The 23,454-nt window shown below is 40.8% G+C and overlaps 1 protein-coding gene across 2 annotated transcripts in view; it reads left to right on the top strand.

Moving 5' to 3' along the window:
- Kn (EBF transcription factor knot) overlaps window positions 1–23,454 on the top strand; it is a 130,775-nt gene that overhangs the window by 50,112 nt on the left and 57,209 nt on the right. For both annotated transcript variants that reach the window (XR_011730830.1, XM_071770165.1), the window contains 4 exons: window positions 3,564–4,943; window positions 11,465–11,618; window positions 16,278–16,341; window positions 20,523–20,578. Coding sequence is in view for 1 of the 2 variants with exons in the window: in XM_071770165.1 (XP_071626266.1) it covers window positions 4,873–4,943; window positions 11,465–11,618; window positions 16,278–16,341; window positions 20,523–20,578 (345 nt within the window). In the remaining variant the exon portion in view is untranslated. The remainder of the gene's footprint in view (window positions 1–3,563; window positions 4,944–11,464; window positions 11,619–16,277; window positions 16,342–20,522; window positions 20,579–23,454) is intronic.

Below are 23,454 nucleotides of genomic sequence, written 5' to 3' on the forward strand. Positions count from 1 at the left end.
CCTTAGGGGGCCGCCGCGCGCACACCCGCGCTCACCCCCCTGCGAAACAGGAGGCGGCATTATCATTATAATCACGCATCGATGCGCTGATCAGCGTGTATTGTCATACCAAATGCTGAACTCGAGGAAGCGCGGGCAAATACAATGCGGGACGTGCTACCGTGGTTTTTAGCGTCGTCTTTTTGCGAAACGCGTGATCCCGAGAGACGACGTCTCTCTCTCTTTTTCTCTGCGACTTAGATTTGTCCCAAGATTGCTAATCGAACGGCTGTTCTTGTTTGAATTAGAGATGAGAAGTTTTTGATAAAGGAAATAATTTATTTTCTTATTAAAATTACTTGAATAATTACGCTTGAAAACTGTAGCGTGACAAATTATTCTAGAATAATCATTTTAAATAATTTTGTTTGAGTAACACCAAAAAAGAACGCTACGCAACAGAAGAGCTTGCATCTCCTTTCTTTTGTCAATTTAGTATGATATTTTTTGGCGAATACTTACAGTCCGGACGATTGACAAGTAGGGGACGTCTCGATTTAGCGCAGGCGAAAATAATCAGAAGACCACTTCACGAATCGCAAGTGCAAGTGCAAACACACACTTTATCATAGAATTCTAGACACTTCTACCCCGCACACATGTTCCGAATTCGCGAAGCTGAGGGATGCCACCCCATATGAGCGTCACATATGTCGAGGTCTCTCCGACCCTTTTTACCATCCCATGATGTACCATTGCATACTAGCAGTACCTTGATACTTCACCAGCCGTAGGGTGCACGGATACTATTACCGTAGGGCAAGTGCGGTTCTCTATTCAACACGCCCGCCTATTTTAGATTTTGCAGACTCATATTTGACCTGAACGCGCAAAATTCACATTTTTGCTGACAGCACCTGCACAATGCACGTTCACAGGTAGAACAGCAAGCGTTCTTAAAACTTTCCCGAAAATAAATGATGCATTTATTATTATCTTAACTTTACGAAAGCAATATTTTGTTATTTGCTTTAATAATGAAAATTACGTACTATGTCTGTGAGATAGATGATGAAGAAACGATTATTAGATAATACACAGTTTCTTCAGTATATAAAAATAATTTATTATATGTTTATTATTTCACACATATATATTATTATTATCTGTTTTTAATTTTTTATATCGATTTTTTTTTATCCATAGGGGAACTTTTTTTCCATCGATGTATATATTTCAATGCACAGCAATGAAGGTTTCTTAACTATCTAATATACACAGACTATCGAGCTAGGTAACTAAATCGAAAATCCGTTTGACAGTTTTATTCGTAGGCGCGACCCCTTAAGCTGACGTATGTAGGGACGAGTTCTGCGGAACAAACAAGAAAACCAGAATCGAAATATTATCATAGCCGAATAATAATAGGCTTAAAAGGTAAGCTAGCTAGTGCAGGGTATACCTACGCAAACCGTAGCAATACTGAGTCGTACAACCCTCCCAATTGGTAATTGGATTTGGTCGGTGCGGTGATGTTCATTTGACATCATTGGGACATTTAGGTACGTCGACACCGCTTGCTATTGGATTACTGGAATATTTAAGGAGTGTCTACATAAAATCTATCTCAATGTGCGTTTTTTCCGGTTTTACTTTATCACGTTTCTACTAAATGATAAATGAATTTCAAATAATGCAAAATAATGGAAACTTATAAAGCATAAAGAACGCTTCTATTCAGAGAAACACGCATAAAATTTCGTAGATTTAATTTCAACAGTTCGCTCTTTCGAAATAATTTATCATTGCGAACTGAAATCTTTCTTCTTAAGGACCGAAGCATAACGTAGCAAAAAGTAGCACCTCCATTTCTAAATAGCTTCTCATACTCCCGGAGCCGCGTCATTGCCATAAGGTGGCAATGTTACAGGCCGTTGGGCAGCCGAGAGGGATCTCATGAATCACGACACTGAAAGAGAAGACGAGCCTCAGAAAAAAGGAGATTGAAACCGGTTTGGCACGCGCGCATGTCGAGTGTTTCGTAATGATGCCTTGCAGACCCTCATTAAGCTTCATTATCTTGCCATGTGATAAACATTAATCGGCGACCCTTGACACTTTTCGTACGCGATGGGTGTAGGTTAAGCAGTTTCAACGATTACTCACTGCTAAATTTGATTTCACAATTAGTACATTACTAACATATAGATGAACATTTCAATTTAGTTTGAATGTTCTAACATATTTCTTCAAACGCAAATACATATAAATATATTTTATAACATACCTGACATACCACGTAAAATATTAATATTGATATTGGATTGCCTACGATCGTGTTTAGTTGATAGCACGACATTTAGCAACAATATATTCAGAAACGCTTGCAAATGCAAAACAGTCAAAGAAGTAGATTCAAGACGGTTGAAGTGGAAAGAAGGGAGGAGAGCCAAATTACCCGGCACAGAACACATTATCTCCACTTGATAGGCCCCATACCCTTGAAGCAGTGGCTCTCCAACGTACATCGTTTGAATGAAATCACGAGAAGAATTAGATTTTCTTCGCAATCTTGTACTAGTAAGAAGATTGCGAAACACTGCAAGTCTCTTCTTTCTTCTTTCCCTTCTAACTTCGCGATTGCCTTTATTCTCTCCATCACATAAATTTATTCAAACAAATTCTATAATTACTTTTTCGACCCAACTGCCACTCGAGCTAAGATTTATATACTCGATTACCTGGTAACGCTCAATGTTTTTGTAATTTATATAAAATGAATCTTATAGTTTTACGTAAAGCTCAATTTTTCTAAAATGAAACTAAGTTAAAATATAAATTGTAATAAAACTAAAAATATTTCTGGAAACATAAAGCGTTTTGTGTCGATAATTCAACATTTGTTATTTAGAATATATTTGTATTGTATATTAAGAAGTTTTTTAAATATGAAAACAAGTAATGATAAGTATATGTAGATTTTCTTACGAAAGATATCAATCAGCATTTGATTAAACTAAAAAATGAAGAAATCTTTACCATAAAGAATAAAAGTGTGAAAATAACATATGAGATACGATTTAATTGACTAGTTTGTATTCAAATCAATTTAACAGCAGATTGAAAAAGTGATGAAGAAATATAGTATGTCCAATTAATAACGGGGGCCACTATCGACTCAGTAGATTAAAAAAAAAAAATCACAGATTTATCCTGAGATAAGTTTTAATAAAATCTGTAACAGATTAAATCTAGAGTAGAATAAAATGTATTTTAACCAGCATGCATGATTCATCAATAGATAGTCGCGTTTTAAAATAAAGCAGCAGCAAAAATTGAACAGGTAGATACAAAAAATACTAATCTCAACCTATTGAAATAAATTCCAACAGACTGATAATAAATACATATTTTTTACTCATTTTACAAAGATTTAACAAAAACAAATAATGCATTAAAGACAGAATTATGATAATCTGCAATAATTATGATAACTATGATATACATCGTGAAAGGTACTTATCTAAAAAACAGAAATTCAACTTTTGCAACAGTTTTGAAATATTTATCTCTTTAACTTTTAGCCAAAGGAAAGGAGCATCACAGCATGGACCTTATTCGTGAGCGGCTCGCGCCGGAATGATAGTCTCTTGATGTTGCCGCCAGGGCGCCACAGTCCTTGGTGTCCCAGATGGGCGTCGATATGGGTATGGGCAGCTTCATCCATTGGTCGCACGACTCGCAGTGGATTGGCGCACGGTGGAAAATGGGCAAGACCTACCAGACGGGCTGGTCGATGCGCGATATCACTCGTGGCCGCGCCCACCACGATTCTCCAGACCCGACCCCACTGGGACCTGCTGGCACGCCGCTTGTGCCGGCCCTGACACATTCGACAAGCGGCACCGTAACGGGAAGCAACGTGCGACTAGGGACCTCGAAGGACCTCTCCGCTGGTCACGAGACACGTTTGCAACATTTTGGCGGCGACGATAATACGCACCAGGGTGCTACCGGCAAGTGCTCAGATTACCACTTTCGCTACACACTTTCGTGTCTCAGGCATCATCATCTGGTACGGGGATCGTAGAACGATTTCGAAGACGAGCATCTTTGGCAAAGCGTTCAAGGGACAGCCGATGACATCCCTCACGAGGTCTACGAACATCCGTCGCGTCGTACAGAGAGTGATACGTCAGTGATAAAGAGCCGCGAACGCGGATCGACGAAGGACAAGGGACACGAAATTCTGCGCGAGCGAGTGAGAACAGTGCATTGTGAGACATCTAACCAACGTGGCCCTTAGTGCGCGAACTCGTATCGCGAACTCGTGGCACGCACGTTCGGACGCATGTGCACCGGCACGCGGTCGGTGCGCCCGGCTTGACGGTGCAGTCCGGAAAGACGCGACACCGTCAGTGGTGAGCGGACGTTTTCATGCACCGCCACGGGCCGCCGGCCGCTAACGTTCCATTGATAATGATTCATGCGCATTCCTAAAGAAACGTGACACCGGGCGTACCCGCTCTGACGGAGAGACAACCGGTGGAGTCTCCCGCGGAGACGCGAAGGGGCGAACGAGGGGGCGACGAAGGTTTCTGCAAAGATTGGCAACGCGAAGGAGGAAGCCTGTTGCCCCAAGAGAGTCCGTACGGCCTCACCACGCGGTCCGACGAGTGGAGCAGTCTCCTGCCCAGCTCCACAATCGTGGGTGCTGGGGGGTCACCATGGCTCGGACTCGGAGGGGGTGGTACCGGGGCCACCACAGGAGGCGGAAGTCCCGTCGAGCTCGAGGGCCACTGGGGACGTAAGCTGTACAGCGCGAGTGTGGCACCGCCGCCCCCGCCGCCCCATCATCATCCGCGGGCGCCGTTGGTTTTCGCGCCTCAAGATATGAGGCAGATACTGAAGGAGGAACCTGTGCCACGTGCTTGGCCGCAGCCCGCGCTCGCCGACAACGGAACGTGAGTACATAAAAATGCTGTAATCTTCACATTTGACAAGAAATGAAGAGTGATCGAGATATGAGATTGTATCTGCCGACGGAAATGCAGTAGATAAAATTTATGTATGTTGTCAGAGGAATATCTTGTTTTAATAATCACTTTATTCAATTTTATCATTAGCGTAACAATCAATTTCATTTTATTGAAGATATATTTGTAGTCGTGTCATTGCAAGAAAGTTTTACGTATAATAGTATAATACGTCTGAATGTAAATTGGATTATTTCTTGAAACTATACAACATATAATATGACATCTCATAATTTATCTATTTCTATAATTTGCAACGAAGAATAATTTAAAAAGAACAATAAAAGAGAAAACATTTTATGCGATATTATTTCTGCTAATCGACGAAGAATATATTTATAATTGAGTGAAAAAATTTTCGTACTATAACGTCGCGTCTATATTTTAATGATATTTATATTTTAAAATATATAAACATATTTAAAATCACATTTTATACATGATTTTATCTCATTTGCTTGACCAAAACAAAACATTTACAGAATGTATAGAATGAAAATTGTATAGAATGAAAATTATCGCGCTGAGTTTTAGTTTTTAATCCATTCAAACAATTAATTAAATACAAGAAACGTGATAACATTAAAATGCAAAAATATATTTATTGTTCAAAGACAGGTACACGATGATTTGAAACGGAATGTTTATGTGAGATGAAAGTTACAATTGTAATCGCGCCGACAAAGAATGACAGTTTTTATTAGCAACAGTTTTTTGTAAAACGTAAAGGCCGTTGCAAGGCCGTAAAAATGTTTTAGTCATAATTGTAAGGCCGTAAGAAAATAAATCAATCACAGTCGATTAATTGTATTAATGATAAATTAATTTAAGATAATTTAGACATTACTGACATGTCCTGTGGCGAGAAAAATGATATGTTAAAAAAGGATCTTAACACTTTGAATGTCATCCTGTCATCCATATCCGGGTGATGCGTTTCCGCAAAGACCCCGTCATCCATTTGTGAGTGATGGTCTTATTTACTCGATTTTATTAAATACTTAAGATATTAAAGAAATAATATAAATATTGTTAAGATATTAAAAAAGTAATAAAATATTAAAATAATATATGAGATTTATTAAGTTCACTACCGAAATTAGCTTGACACTCAAAGGGTTAATACGAACTGTAGAAATATGTTCGTGCTGCTGTTATAGTATTTGCCGTCGGATCGCACGCCGAGCTATATCCCTGCGTAACAACGTTAATCATACGATATCCATTAAAATTGTAATAATTTTTAGTATTGTATATACGCAAGAAAAATTGACTGTGCATAAATATTGCAAATTATAAATTTGTCAAAGAAACAGGTAATCGTGTCTTTACTAAAAGAAGGGATAAGCAGCTTGTGTGTGTAAGCTATTCCAAAGCGGATTTTTTTTTCTTTTTTAACATATTATTTTTTCTCGCCACAGGACATGCCAAATAAATTGTCTAAATCATCTTACATTAATACCATCACACACAAGAGACAGCTACTATAATAAAGACTGATGGTGTTCTTTGTCGGCGCGACTACAATTGTGACTTTTATCTCACAAAAACAAATTTTTGCTTTATATTTTTACCGTTTCAAATCATCGTGTGTAGCTATGTTCGAACAATAATAAACAATGAACCGTGCTTTATTGCAACGTCAGAATTTTAATGATGCGACAATAATAAAGATACTTGTCTAGAAGAATTGAGAACGTAAATCGGATGAGCCGACGGATTTACTAATCCAATAGCGGCTCTCTAACTAATCCCTTCTTCCAAGCACCGTGACACGGGGACCGACTGGAATCGAGTTAATGTAATTGAGAATTTTAGCGCCTTTTGCTCATCGCTTTGTCCCGGACTTTCCCTGCTTTCCCCGTACTTTCTTTCTCGTTTATCCAATCGTTTCTCCTTCAGACTATCGAAACTGATCTCTCTGCAAAATAGATAAATATTTTTGCCCGACATTTGAAAAATCAAAACTTGAAGAATTTTATTAAAGCTAAAGAAAAATAAAAAAAAACGCTGCTTACTGAAAGATATCACCAAACGCAAATTATGATAATAATGTTTTAGAAGACTTACGAATTAAAAGCTTTAGAAAATTGTATATATTTCTACAAATTGAGAATCATTAAACATTATCATGTAACCATGATGTGACTATTGATGGAAGAACCCGTCGCGACTCGAGTTATTACGCGATTGATGATTGCTATCGAATGCAAAATTACGGAATATAAACGTTTGTCAAATTTAATTGAATCAATGTTGCGGCAGTCTGGATAATTGTTTTACAGGAGTTTAAGAGTCGCAAAATGTTAAACGTCAACTTTCGCCTTCATGGAAACTTGAGCTGGAAAGTTTCGTTTTCCGCTACTAAGAACAGTTGTACCACACAACTGCGTTACACCGAGATCAACTAGGAAGGAGGGTGTGCGAAACTGTTTTAAAACTCTCGCGAAGCACGCAGGCATAAACTCTCGCGCTTTTTAAAAACCCCTAAAAAAGTTATCCACCTAATGAAGCAGTAAACCACCGCACTCGAGGGAAGGGGCTGTCGCGCAGCGAAAAACGATGACCTTTCGTATGAATAACAGACAAAGGAAAAAGAGCGTGAAAGAGAGAGAGAAAAATTGCTATCGATCTTTGAAACTGTAGTCGCTTCAACAAAATCTCGGCGACGACTCACTGTAGTACGTGAACTTTATTATTAGACATACACATTGTTTGCGTTCTATAAAAATATTAATCCTGCATGGTCCCTAAAATAATCAATTTAAATATCACGTCTGTCATAATTTAAAGACGACTGTAAAGCTAATTTAACGTTTAATGTACCACGTAAGAGTTAACATGTTTTAATATAACATAAATTATATTATATTCAATTCTTGATTAAAATATCTGAAAATTATTTATTATCATTCTCTTGCGAATTCTCTTGCGAATTATTTGCGAAGTGTATGCATATTACCAGCGTGTTAATGACTAATAGATTTTTATGCAGCAAAAGGTACGGTGAAACACGGCGCTAAATTGAACAACGTTCGCAGTAACGCGCTCTGGTAGCAAATTACATTCGGATATATTACAAATTGCTCATTATCTCCGCGCGCATTATGAATCGCGCGTTGGGCGCGAGCGTAAACAGAGCGCGCTTCGGGTAACTCGCAATAACTAACGCCCGACGGTGCGTATTACCCGCGGATTTATTGTAATTCTCTACGATTGCTTTATCCGTGAATTCGTAACCATATCGGTGGATTCGTATTATCCGCATATATTTCGTCCGTAATGCATGGCGCACAAATGGCATAGGTCGCATCTCTTGTGTATAAAGTATAAGCATCAGTATCGATCGGCTTGTCCGGCAATCCGTTGCTTCTCTAAACGCGTCGGAGATCGTGCAGCCTCGTCATCGTTTATAAATGTCGAATACGTCGTTACGCGGGATACGAGAAAGTGATGGCACAGATTTCACGCAGAAATGAAAAAGTTCCGTCGCAATTGTCTAACGCGATATAAAGCGCGATTCCCTTCGCAACTTCATCCTACCCGCACGGTTCGTAAACCACGTGCATATATATGCGTCGCTTTTTATTCGCCGTATAATTGCGCGATATGCGCGACGGTCCCGCAATACTGTGACAATTATTCCCGTGACCGAGAACGCGCCATTAGGAGAATCGTGGAATTCCTACATTTCATATCTTTATTCGCGCATTTGAATGCACGTCGCGTTTTAGCCCGATACCATTATCGGGATCGATCGGAATCCAATCGGAATCAAATCAAAACTGCACGGGCACTTTAACCGAATGTGAAAGAATGATCGCGCGGTGGATTAGCGGTGGCGGAGGGTCGAATGATTCGCCAGGTGCCGGAACGAGCTGCGTTATCTGCGAGACCGAAAGCGCGCACGTGGCAAATTGCACGCACGAATACAGTAAACGCGAATGGAGCCCGTAATTATCACCTCGGCATCGGTCGGTAGGATGAGCGACACGGTCGTCAACATAAGCGCATAAAGCGCACCGCGTTATCCGCATGTATCTGTGAAACATAACTCATGAACGCTGAGGATCGTGCAATTCAGGAAATGAAGAACTATATGAAAAGTAGTCGTTTAAAAGAGGAATATTAATAAAAATATATATATGGATTATTTTCACTCTGCAACATACTAAGATTGTGATAAAATTGACTAATTGCAAATTTTTTGCTCACGCAACCTTTATATGTCGCTTTTCTCGGATGTGTCATTTTTATTTAGTTATTTTCAATATTAAGGATTAAAGTATAGAAAATTATTAATTTTTTTTACAATTTGTGCCATTCTATGCCATTTTATATTATAACATGTTATGTATATGTAGATATATAATATATATTTTAATATATTATATAACATAATATTATATAATATTGTATATTACATTATAATATATTATACTGATTGGATTTCACGCTTTTCTAGTCATGAATCTGCTCTGAAATTCAAAATTTTTAATTTGAATTTTAAAATAGACTAGAAAGGCGTGGAAATCCAATTAATAATAATCAAGTGTTATTTAAACCTAATAAAACTGTTTGCCTTCTAAAGTAATTTGGATGTGAGGTTGTAGACACTGATAACCACATACGCATTATTGTCATATTAGCGCAATACGTAATACTGCGTGCGTATATGCGCGGTTTTCCGCAATCCTCGGAAAGGCGTGGTGGTGGTGTGCAGCAGTGAATTTTGGGTGATAATATAACGGTGCGGCAGAACGTGCCTACGCGTTATATAGGAATTGGTGCATGGCAAACGGGGCAAAATAATCGGACGTCGAGAGTTATGGGGCGCGAACCGGCGACCGGTTAATCAGCCACCGATAATTATCGACACGGGCAGTACATCACTACCCTTCCTCTTCCAGCGCGTCCTCCCTCGGTCCTCCGCCGCGCGATCCGCCGTCCCTCGTTCGTTCCCGAAAGCCGCCCGCGTTGCAACCCCTTGCAACCGACCCCTTGCCGACCCTGTGCTTCCACTCCCCTCCCTTGCCCCCTCCCCCCCTACCTGCCGGCGGCTCGGCATCCCACCACCTGGCGTGACAAACGCACCGCCGATACCATCATTTATTTCGCAAATGTGCTGCAAAACTGCCGCTATTCATTTTCGGTCCAGTCGATTCAGTTTTCCGCTCCGAGGGTCCGCCCTGATGGCCGTGCACGCGGCTCTGTGCAGTCGTGCGATGGTTTTATCGTTTCGCGACGGCACGATCGCACAGACCAGCGCCGATAATGCGATTTCTCGGCGGTGATTTTTAACAGCCGAGTGCAATATACGTTATACGGTAAATTTAAAAGTCGTTTATTATATACATTACAATTATGTTAATTATATTTGATAGAGATTTGCCGCTGGAATTTGTAAGAAATTTGACAAAATCCATATTTTTCTATATCATTGAGAAGAAAAACATATTATACTAGTAATAACGTGAATAGTTATATCTATATTTAGAGATTTATAAAATTCTGAGATAATCAGATAATATATAGAATAATTATTCTAATGTATTCTCTAACTATTAACATGATGTGACATGAAGAAATAACAGTAATGATGAAAAAGAGTTTTACAAGATCAATTCGAATCTGAGATCAACGCGCGGGTTATGCGAAGCTCGAAAAGGGGACTTTCCGTGCCATTACTCAAAGATGGCATTGGAGTCCAGCGGCCTAATCTCGGCACATGAGACCTTAATAGGATTTTAAGGCGTTGAGACCACCTGCGCGCTTCCCCACGGTCGACCTCGTTTGTCTTTACCTCTCCGCCGGTTCGGGCATTCTTATTACATCCAAGGAGTGCATACCATGGACTGATACACTTCTCTGATTCCGGCGACAGAGAGAATGTCGTTTAACATTTCGCCGAAATTCAAAGATTATTCGCACTTGTTAAAATAAAAATAACTGTTGTCTTTATACTATACGTATAAATTGATAGGTGTAAGAGATTTACTAATTGCACTGAGAAAAAAAATTGTTAATCCCAAGAAATATTTAGTTCAATACGTTCAACTAAACATTTTAGTTAGTTAACTAAATATTAGTTGTTTCAACAATTTATTTCGTTTCTTTAATCAAGAATTAATTAATTCAACTAATGTTTAATTAACTAAAATGTTTAGTTGAACGTATCGGACTAAATATTTCTTGGGATTGACAAATTTTTTTTCTCAGTGTGTAAGTCGTAAACAGTCATATTTACATGTGCAATGATAAAAAATAAAATCAGTGTTGTAAATTATTCGATATTAATTTCATTTCTAAGTATTTCAATTTTGGAAGTATATTATTACATTAATTAGTACAATAATATGGCAATGAAAGATACGGCTACATTTACATCGTAATGTAAGTAATACAGTCAATGGACGATTCTCTAAAATGCGATATCTAATTGATTATAGGGTTGGCGTGGGCCGAGCACATTTCGAGAAACAACCGCCGAGTAATCTGAGGAAGAGCAATTTTTTCCATTTCGTGATCGCCCTTTACGATCGACACGGCCAACCGATCGAGATTGAGAGGACGTCGTTCATGGGCTTCGTCGAGAAGGATCAGGTAATGATTTCCTATGACTATTACATTCCTCGCAACCGTTCTTAGAATTTTCGAACCAATCCGAGCCGATTGATCCACCAACGCTATGATCACGATGCAAGTTACCGTCCTAAAACATAACGTCGCAAGAAACGACCGCAAACCCGGAAAACCCGATCGCGTCGAGACATTTCTCTTTCGAAAACGGCGCGCGAAGTTAAAGAATGGTGGGCGAATGAACGCGGCCGAGTTTGCTGGTGAAAATGAGCGACGATAGCGGATGATTAAGTTCGGAATTTCAATGCTTCGCGCTAACCGCCACTCTCCGGGGAGACCGGATAGAAAAAAAAGGAGGAGAGGAGGCCCTTTATGACGCCGGGGGAATATCGTGCGAGCGCGCGCTTATCTCGATAATTGCCGTTTCCATCGGGGCCGGCGTCAAATATTAAACAGCAACGCCTACGCGTGTACGCGCGTATACGCGTATCGATGATCCGTAGAATCCATAGCGCGGCGCCTCTTTTCCGGCAATTAGCTGGACAGGCGAAAATCCATCGGCCCCGCGTGAGAAATGGACGGGCGCGATCCAGGATCACGGGAATGGTCACGCGAAGCGAATGACCTACGAATAATAAAAGAGCGCCCTTCGAGCCGCCTTCCACCCACGCGTTCGCCGTACCTTCGATTGGAGATTACATTCTGCCGGGCGTTTGTTAACCGGGCACTCGTGCGCGAAATATCGAGGCTTCCACGAGAAATTACCGTAATTGCCGATGATACAGTCTGCAACTAATTATACGGCAGTAGAATGAATTCTATCATGATTATACACTTTATCGCGCGACGCGTTAACGTACAAAATATACAATACAAAAGGCCACTATATGCTCGTACGCCTTTAAGACCTATCACTTCACGGTTATGAAAACGTGACGGAGTTATTTCTTTTACGTTCAATTTCATTGTTCTGGATATCACTGGCTGTCACTCATAACGGCAGCTCACGGAGGGAGCAGTATTATTATAAAGATCGCGTTTGAACAATTGTTTGGTCATCAATAGAACTATTTTATAAATTAATATAATTATAATTGCACCAAGGAATATAAATAAAATGTAAGTACACGGCAATTAAATCGCATAAATTGTGGTGATTCTATACAGAAATTAACTGACAGCTGCTGAATAATTCTATTATACTTCCCGAATCGGCGTCGAATAACGCGATATCTCATCACCGATAGAAACCGTCGACAGCTGTGAATCTAAGTTGCGCTGATAGAATTATCGCGAGGAACGATCGCGACCCCGAAAGAGTGCTCTCAAACGGTACGCGATTGTCAGCGCTCGGTCATCGTTAGAGCTCCACTTTCTATTGGTCAATTAGTATAGCTGTTTAAGGAAAAGTTAACTACCGCCGCGCCGTGCGCGACGCAGCGTCCATTCTTGCGCAAGAGAAATCGGTTACGTTGGGAGACCGCGCCGGATAAAATGAATGCGGATTTGCACAGGTATAACACATCTTCGGTATGTATACGCGCATAAGAACCGGTGTACCACACCGGTGCGCTTTATGGCGCTTTACGATCGCGGATCGATTGATCGGATCTACGTAAATACACGATGTGCTGTGTACATACGTGTGGCGCAAGGCACACACGATACACGCCAAACAAACGGCGGAAATCTAGATGCACGGCACGAGGACGAGGACCAAGGTCCACGGGCGTATAAATTATCGAAACGTAATCCCGTCCGTAACCTCTGGAATTCTAGCGAGCCTCGCTTCGTGCAACGACGATGTTCTGTCGGACGTCTCTCTCTCTGTCTCTCTTTCCCCTCCTCCCTCTCCCTCTCCCGTCGCCTTCTCTCCATCCTCTGTCCTCCCCTTTCTCTACTTCTACGCCCCGGGGTAACGAGGTACACCCCCTAATAAATCTATCCGCCATAAATCGTCGGCTAATTCGACACAGGAAGACATACAGTTAGATCGCGGTGTAGGATGTAACGTCGTAGATTTAAGAACGTAAGGTGCGGAGTGACTCGCGATCTGCGACTCGGAAAGTTGCGAAGTTTGGCAAATCGATCGCTTCATCAATCTGTAGCGTGTGTAATAAGAGAAAATGATTAATGACTCTTCAATATTATATATAATACGATGAAATAATCGTAATCTATATTAATCTGACTAATACTTTCAATATTTATGTAATAAATATTGAACTCAAAATTTTATATTTACTTCTTAGCGATTTCCAATGGACATCTGATCTATAATTTGACCCAATGCATATTTAACTCTTATCTTTAACGTAATGTCGAATTTAACTTAATTGAATTAGATTGCGCGCGATAATTCAGCTATATCAAGTTTTATACATAATGCGCAAACGCGTCCGTTTAATTATTCACATCGTGATGAATATTAGCATCTCACTTGGCGTCTTTTCAATGTCTGTTCCTCCATCTTTTCGTGAATCTATAACGTTCCGCTTGGTTTCGTTCATTCCTCTCTCATCCTCCTATCCCGACCTTATAATACATGCATAATTCACGTTGTCGGAACAGTTGCATTGCGTGGCCTCCCTATTAATTAGGGTCATGCACCGCGGATATGCATCAACCCCGTGTCGAGTTTGTACCTCGATCCACGCATCTCCTCTTCTGGCCCATTGCTGGTCTTAATCGAAATTATCGTATTCTGTTATATAAATATAACGTAGAAATATTTGCACGTGTTGCTGCATCTTAATGATTCTGTTCTAATTATGAAAAATTTCAATAGTTACAAATTATATCAAAGCAACGAGAATAAAAATATGACCTATATTTAAAATTTTTTTAAAGATATCGGTCATTATTCAGCGTTCAATAATTAATAACGTTCTAAAATTAATTCATAAGAGTTAAGTCAATAATTTCATCTTTATTCATCTAGAATAAAAATATATATAAAAATCGGTATATAAAGTTTGCGCACAAGTGGTGTTAAAACGCTTATCGCAATAATAGCAACACAGAAGCATGCGAGTTGAGTCTCACTAAGCTCGATACGACGCCACGCTTGATGCCACGCACCATTCTGGGGAAATGGACGCTATAGGTAAATACATAGCGTCTCCCGGTTCCATCCGCTTTTTGCTCGTGTTTAATTAAAAAGTAGTCAGAGCAGACGAAGAAATAGAAAGAAAGGGAGAGAGAGAGAGAGAGCGAATAGCTCGACCTATCCGCGTATATATCTGATTAACGTCCATCGTGCGTCGGACGAATTTAGAGATTAATGGTCGCGACGAACGTCGACGACAGGAGAGAGAGCTTAATGCGTACGCTCGGACCGCGCGCGCGCGCGCGCGCGCACGCGCGACGGAAAAAAGGGAAGAAAGACGTCGCCGGTCAGACGCCGATCGGCGAAGCAGGGCCGATTATCCGATGAAGCGAGCGCGGGATGTGGATGGAGGGAGGTTATTCCGTTAGAAAAATGATCACTTCCCGTTCATTCGCGGAGAAATCTTGCGATGGATTTATGCGGTTTTCTTATCCGCGTCGACTATTCTCGTGCTTAAGCTGATAAGCCATAATCTTGATATCTTCTGTGGAACTCGTACTCATCGAAATGGAGCGAGACAGTCAAGGCTTGAGAAATAAGACCCTTCAAGAGTATGAGATTGTCCATTTTACGACAAGCGTAAATAGAAAATTAAACGTGTATGATATAAATCTTTTTCATTTCATATATTTTATAAATCATATTATTTAGTATTTAAAAAATTATTAGATACATATATTTTATTATACAATATAACATATTCTTACACACAGATTTTATACATACTTAAAAATTATTACTTTTATAGCTTTTATTATTTATAATTAGCTAATTGGACTTTGTTTTCTTCACGATAATTGATTCGGTCGAATATAATCTTACATTAAGAATCTCTGTTCTGTTATAACATCTGTCGAATGCACCCGGCCGTAAAATAGCGGTGATCAAATTATGTTAATTAATTAGTCGTGAAAACCATATGAAATATACAAAAAATTAATTTAACCTACCATTGCAGGGAAATTGCAAATAATCGTGTAAAATATCATTTGCACATATGATAGAACAACAAAATGAGCCAACGAAGTTTCGCCACACATTTATGCGCGTAATTACGTTAATTTGACGTAGAATCGATCGGGCTGCCAACGTTTATCCTCGAGTCGAAAGGTCATGTTACACAACTAAAAGTCGTGGTCGTGGGGCGGAGGGGGCGGTCGTGGGTGTACCACCGACCATGATGTTCCGGGGGTAGGTAGTTGAAAATGCATTACCGTGGTCGCGGCATATGGCACAGTGCACGCATGACTCGTCAACGGGGCAGGATGATAATTATGCATCGCACGCCATACGTAATGGCATGGCTCTTACCGGCGCATCAAGAAATTAATAATTAGCGTGAGGTGGAACAGGCCGGGGCAACACACAGGCGTTGCGTCACGGTGCACTTAATTAAAATAGAATAGAGTGCGAAGAACGCGCGAGAGACAGCGCGTTCGAACAATAGCTACCGTAGACTCTTCGTGTCAAATAGATAGAAGTTGTAGGTAACTTAATAGTATAATCGATTTTAAACGATGTGTAACTTACTCATTGTGATCAGAGGTATATAGATATCTTGTCTTTTGTTGCAGGAGTCTGAAGGTCAAAAGACGAACAATGGTATTCAGTACAGTCTACATCTGCTTTACTCTAATGGTAAGTAACAAAAATTTAATTCCTTCCCTTACTTGAATAATTCAATCCTTTTCTTTAATTAAATAATTAAAGCAATTATCGATTACTTAAATGTCGCGCGTACATTAATTTTAATTATCAGCAAATTCTAGTTGATTTAATAATTTGTTTTTTCGAGTATTCAGTATCTATTTCAATGAAATTACGTGTATGTGTGTGTGCGTGAAATGAGTATTCCCAATTACATTCATAAGACGATCGGATAGAGTCTCGAATCGATCTGTATTCGTGTGCCCAGGCAGTGGGGCACGTAATAGCCCCATCCGTAGCGATGATGACGGGCCATCGACATTCCACACGGACACCCGGTCTCTTAAGGCCGCTAAAAAGCCCAGGGACTTTCGAGGCCCGGGCGCAACAGAGACATATTTTACGTCGCTGGCCCAGGCGTGGCAAAAAGGGTCCATCTTCCGTCTTTAAGAACCGCACGAATGTGCGCGCACGGAGACGGGGCGCAAAGAGGGATGAGGAACGACGGGGAAAGAGAGCAGAAGAAGCAAACGTTTTGAAGGTGGTCCCGACCAGCAGACCTCCCAAAAACGCGCTCGCATTATGAACACATTAAAAAAAACCGCAAGGCGCTGTACGCAGGCTCTCGGCCCGATAGTTTTTCGTTCCATGTATGTCACGAGTAACGTCAACAAACCGCGGTCGTCTCTTTATCCCTCGTCTTAACCATCAGCTCCCTTCCGTCTCTGCTACGAAACCAACCCTTTCCTTCTCCTTTGCCCTTTTCTATCCTTCTTTTTTTTCCGGGGCTCGTATTACGGTGCTTCCCTCCGTCTCCATTGCCGGGGCTCGATCAATCAATGCAAGATTTTTACGTTGACCGGCTTGACTGAGGGACCGCGCTCCCATCTATGGGCACTAAAACGTGTCGCCAACATCGCGAACAAGAAGCAACTAACTGTTGCAAACTAAAGAATACCAACGCGCACCTCTCGGCACCGTCAACCGTGTTCTTTGTCTCTCTCGCGCCTTCTTTTGCCATATTCTGGTTTTCTGCCTCAACGCCTTCGTCCGCTCTACGAGAGAATACTTGTGTCCTTGCCTGTCCTAATCGTCATGTAATTTTATCCATACTTTCTCTTGAACGCGATGCCATCCGATGTCTGCGTCTTGTCGCCTGCAGCTGGTGGCTTTGCGTATCAGAATTCTGATCGCACGATCACATGAAACAGGCTTATCTGGAAAAACAGAAGCCATCGAAGGAACATTTGAATTTGATAAATCGTAAACTATGCATTCTGCTTCTAAATCTAAGTTGTGCGATTTTAATCACGCGTTGCTTTCTCTTAACAAAATTAAAAGATTTAATTTACATTTTTATACATTCGCAAATTAAATTTTTGTTTAAATTTTTACTTAAGAAATTAAAGTTCTCTTCTCTTATATCAAATAAGGACCATATATCTAAATAGAAAAAGAAACAGTCAACATTTTATCGAACGTTAAGATATAAACGCATTGCTGACATTGTAAAAGAAATTTTGAAACAAATTATTCTTAAAGAAAAAAAAGTATTAGTTAATAAATACGACGATGTAACGGAGTTTACACATTGTCGTACGCGAGTGTTACATCGCTAGTTATACCCTTTACAGCCGATCGGTACATTAACTCGACTTTGATTTATGCGCCGTAGATCGAACTGTCGTGTCGTATCGCCGTTTATAAAAGTTTCATGCACGAAATACTTTGCCGCGCGCTCACGCGTGCGCGACTGTTATGCCCTGGAGACAAATTGGTGCACGTTGCCCCGTCTCTCTCTTTCTCTCTCCTCTCTCCGAGCCCGCCGTTATACTACTGGCAGATCCACATCAGGTGTTCCTGTACACGTCGTGGCGTCACCGATCGCTCGACCAGGCAATAAATCTGTAATTAAATAATAAATAAGGAGCGTTCTCTCCCTGCCGTCTGAGTGACGACGGGCTCTCGCCCATATCGGGTCGTACTCCTTTTTGTCATCGCTCATTCCTCCTGCATCTTCGCGTGCTCCGTTTCCTCTTTATCCTCTTTCCACTTCTCCACCTTCCTCCGCCAGCGTCGACCCTTTTCTTGCACACGTTTCTCGAGCCATTCGTCGCACACATGCGCGATAAGGAAAGTACGCAATAGGTACATATACAACACGTATACTCGGTAGAATAGAGACGGAGACGAAATACATGTGAGAGGCTGTGCAGAGCCGACGGAATATCGCGGTGCATAATAAAAGCGCCGCTGATCAAGGATCGCCGATCAGAACGATAGAATGGGCGGTGTCGGCTTTTTCGAGAGATCGTTTTTGCCCCCCCCCCCTCCCTCTTCGAACCTGGTCGCCTAGTTATGCTAATGCCGACTGATCTAGACTTATTTGCCTTCGCTCAGCGGGACATGGCACGCGAGTCTTCTTTCTTATGCACTATGTTTTTCATCTCTTCCTTTTATCGTCGTTGCTTCGAATTGCGAAGTGCCGCGCCGCCGGCGATAAGGTTGACGCGCGGCATTCCGCGCGTTCATAATTACATTTCATGTTCCCTTAACCGATACAAAATGAATCGATTTACAAAGAAAAGATCGTTTCTCTTTTTCACTTCTAACTTCGATTAACTTCATTATAGGTTTCTAAAAATTAACGCGGTAAACGCTGCAAGGCATGTAATTAATTATAAAAAAGAAATGTTAATCTTTTAAAATTTTTTCAAGTGTAAGTAACATTATTTTGTGAATAGAAAGCCGGATGATATCTTATTACAATTTAATTCGAAGTACTTATAGATTTGAATTTGCGTCATGTATAATTTTTTGTAACCAAAGAGAGCATAAACGTTTTATAGATTCTTAAGAAATATCACATGAGCCGTAATTTATCTGACAATGAAATTTTCTTATTATAATCTACAGTACGTAAAAAAATGAAGTATAATCATTATCTATTTTCGTATTGGATCGTTATCGATTAGAACTTCTGTAACGGAGAACACCAGATATTCCGGCGGAAGCTCATAGCAGTTATTCGGTCAGTTTAGCGTCGACCCGTATTTGCAAATCCTGACATGGCCACGGATACGGTAAACCGGTCGACTGCGTACGTAACTTCCGGTAAAGCCGCGACGGTTTCTCGAGGTAATTTGTGAGCTAGTTTCGAGCAGAGTATCGTAATCCGCAATAACGTTATGCGGCGTGAGCCCGGGCCTGGGCGCCCGCCGGGTCTGGGAGTCTTATGTCGGGATTACTTGGCTTACCGGGCACGCGAAGCCGGAAGCCACGGGGGTGTCTGTCCGAAATACACCCCAGGATTACCCGCTGCTCCCCCAGGAAGGAAGGAACAGTTTCGAAAACTTGCAACGCCGAGAACGCGCGCAGCGAACAGTGCTTACGATTCTGATAGGGCGCGCGATAATAATGCATGCCGATATGTAATTTCCGTAATACATCTTTTCCGCGAGGCAGACGCGTTTTCTGACAGCTATATGAAACGGAAGAAACAAAAAATTGCGGACTTGAATATATTCTTTTAATTTTTACCATATGTATACGGCAATTAAGACGAAAACGTCTTTGGTCTTCTCAAATTGGAAATCGCGTTTACCTTAAAGCGTATCGTGCATGAACGCGACGATTTCTTCAGGTTCGAATTTGTATTTCGAAGGAACAGGGGCATAATTAACGTATTTACACGTACGTGCGTTTCGTTTCCTATCGTGGATCGTTGCATTACGATACGCGCAGTGGAGAGCCGGTATTCGGTGTTCCAAAGCGAGATCAAGAACGACGGGATAAAGAAGAAGGATGATTGTGCATACGCATCTCGAGGCACAAGAACGAGCCGCTTTGTATCGCCATCGACTTTAAATACTCCTTAATATGCAACTTTTTCTTAAATATATCCTTTCGGTAGCGGTATGCTTGGCAGAATTTGGACACGTTTCCGTATTCGTCGTATTTCTCTCGTGAGCGTTGCAAATTCCTGCGCGGAACGCTTCTTTGCTTAATGAGGCTTTTTATCGAGATACGCGAACGAAGCAAACTGCATAACGATAGTATTAATTTGACTTGTTATCAATTTATTCGAAATAACTAATATATTTTTTAAGATGTATTTACAAAGAAAAGGTGGTTTAATAATGTCTGATAATTTGATATTTTATTTATTTCAGGTGTCAGACAAGTGCAGGATATCTACGTTAGGCTTATAGACTCCGCGACAAAACAAGTGAGTACAATCTTTGTTTCTAATTAATCCAATATAAAGCGTCTCAAATAATTTTTTGTATATAAGTATACATATATCAGTAAGAATTGATATATCGTTTTAATTATAATTGGGGGTTTTTCAGATTTCTTTTAACACGCAATATTATTATTAAATATCTTTCCATATAACTTCTTAAAATAATTATTATAATATTGAAAAGGACAAAGAATTTTTTTCTTCTTTTCGATCTAGATGTCAAATATCCAAATCAAATTAGTTAAAATATAAACGCATAATATATCTCTCGTGTAAAAAATCAGATAGTAATTTAGAAAAGCATGCCAATTGTCTCATTGCCGAGCAACTCTTGCGTGTCAGCCTCCTTTCGCCGTTTTTACGTGTTGGGACTCGTGCGAAATCGTCGTAGCGACGCGCGCACGTGGACGGGGGGTGTTATCATCTCGGCTACAAGCACTTAATTTTCCGGGGGGTTGATTCTTACCCCTCCGGGAAAGCAGACACACCGCCGCCGCGCGGCTGTCCCATCCTGTTATCTGCGCCACGTGGCGAACTCTGCGCGCGACCCGCGAACCACGTGTTGTGATCCTGCACCCAGGACCGTAGATCCCGACTCGCCGATAAGGCGCAAAGAAGGATCACAACCTTCGTGCAAACGCAAATACACCGTGTGCGATCACGAGCGCGATAAGTCCTTTTATGTTCGTTCGAGGGTAACTTTTAGGCTGCGACACCTTCATGAAAGGTATGTTTCACACCTACGGAAATGTCACGACATGTAGAGAAATGACCGTGCCGTAAAAGTTAGGGAGAGTATGTGGACAAAATAAGTGGACGGATGTAAGCAATTTTCAACAGTTAAATTAAGCCTTAGGCATAATCATATAGTATGAATCATAAATTGAGAGAAACGAAATAAAATGGTTTTACTTCTTGCATACACCGCAACTCTATTAATTTCTGAAGAAAAGCAATAGTTTAAAGAATGTTAAAATGTTGTATTTTTTAAACAAAAACGTTATTAATTTGTAAATGAAACGCAAAAATTATCAATTCCATCATGCCATATAAAACAAACATATACCGTTTGGAATTATTTTGTTTCGTGTCGTGACCCGAGCTTCCAACAAGTTCCTAGAGATATGCGCACCATTTTAGCAAATTAAATCATCTTGGGGCTGGTCGGTTGCGGAGGTAAGAAGAGGGTGGTGGTAGGGGTGAAGAAGGAAGCGGAGAGGAAGGAACGCGAGGAGGGTTGGGGAAACAGAGCTGATGTTAGTTTTAGCTGATTAAATTACTAAGCCGTAGTGGCCTTGCACCGGCAGAGACCGGTCCTCAATTCGCGATCCATTCCTTTTATTAATCGGATCCGGGATGTCATAGGGTTGAATGGTTAGAATAGAGGGAGATCGATATGTGTATTATCTTTCGAAGCAATTGGTGAAATAAGAACAAGTGAATTAAAAAGATCACATCGACGAGGCAGACTGGCAGCTAGAGTAAACTGTTTAGCTGACTCGTGAAATGCCACGTTTGTCTCATAATTTTTCAGTTGTATATACGCGATATCGCGAAAGTGCGCGCAAATGTTTAAAATATACAATCGCGTCTGTAACAATTTTAACTCGTAGAAACTATGCTAGAGAAAAGAAGAGTAGATTGAGAATGCGAAAAAGAAAAAAAAAGGGTCGAGAGTGTTCGAGAACGATTGTCTGCGAGGAAAAGAAAAGCGGAAGTGATAGATAGATGCCGAGACACCCTCCTCAGAATCATGCTGGTAAAGGGAGTAGAAAGTTGGACGGGGAAAGGATCGAAAACGAGAAAGCTGCAATTTATACATCAAAGCTTCGATTGAACGCGTCTCCGCCGTCCTGCCAAAGCGAGAGGAAGAGATACAGGCAGGAGGAATCGATGTATATTCACCGTGTCGATGTGCGCGGCCGCTACGTGCGACAACTTGCGCGAAGTGTTTAGGAAATCCAGGTCGACGTATCCCCCCTGTCCATTGTACTTTAGAAAATTGACAAATCCGGATAAGCTTATCCGTGATTAAAATGTGGAAGATAAAAGAACTGTTTACAGCCTGCATCGCAGCCCGATTACAAACTCGTTGAATCAAAAAATGATTCGTCAATTTAAGAACTACATGAATTCATCTTTCGATATACTGTACGACAGTTCCGATGATAGCTTTAAAATATAGTTAGGCTTATCTCTTCAAAATAACTATCTGATACATTTTTTGTATATCATAAAAGATCGTGGACTAATTTTATAATGGTATTCATGAAATTTTTCAACTTGATATTTGTAATTTAAAAACACTTGTAATTTGATTTTTGGAAAAATGGCTGCGTGTAGCACGTATTTGTTAGTAGTAGCTAGTAGAATTATCATCATTATTTTTACATCGGAAAGCTTGAGAGAGCGCTATTCGTATGCGTTCCACTTTCCCAGTGAGTTCTCCCAAGCCGAGTTATGGCTTGCAAATTACGATTCGGAAACGCGCCAACTTTTCTCGAGACCGAATCAGGTGCTCGGTTATAAATCCGCAATAATTGGCTACACCGAGTCGGCTGCTGAGCTCGTGGTGAAACCCCCGACCCTTAAGCTTTTCTTCAATTTCTTCGCTCCTTCGCCAAGGTAGGTATCTATATCAACGTTCGCTTCCTGGAATTCCAGCGAGCAAAGTATCTGTGCAACGAGATGCGAATGAGAAAGAGAGAGAGAGTAAGAGAGAAAGAGAGGGGGGAGAGAGAGAGAGAGAGAGCAAGAGAGAGAGAGCAAGAGAAAGAGAGACGAAGGGAGAGAGGGGAGGAGGAAGGAAGGAGAGGGGAGGAATGGAAAAATGAAGAAAAAAAGGCGCAGGATGTTGA

Source organism: Temnothorax longispinosus, chromosome 2 (genome assembly GCF_030848805.1).
Source record: "Temnothorax longispinosus isolate EJ_2023e chromosome 2, Tlon_JGU_v1, whole genome shotgun sequence".
NCBI classification, from domain to species: Eukaryota; Metazoa; Arthropoda; class Insecta; order Hymenoptera; family Formicidae; genus Temnothorax; species Temnothorax longispinosus.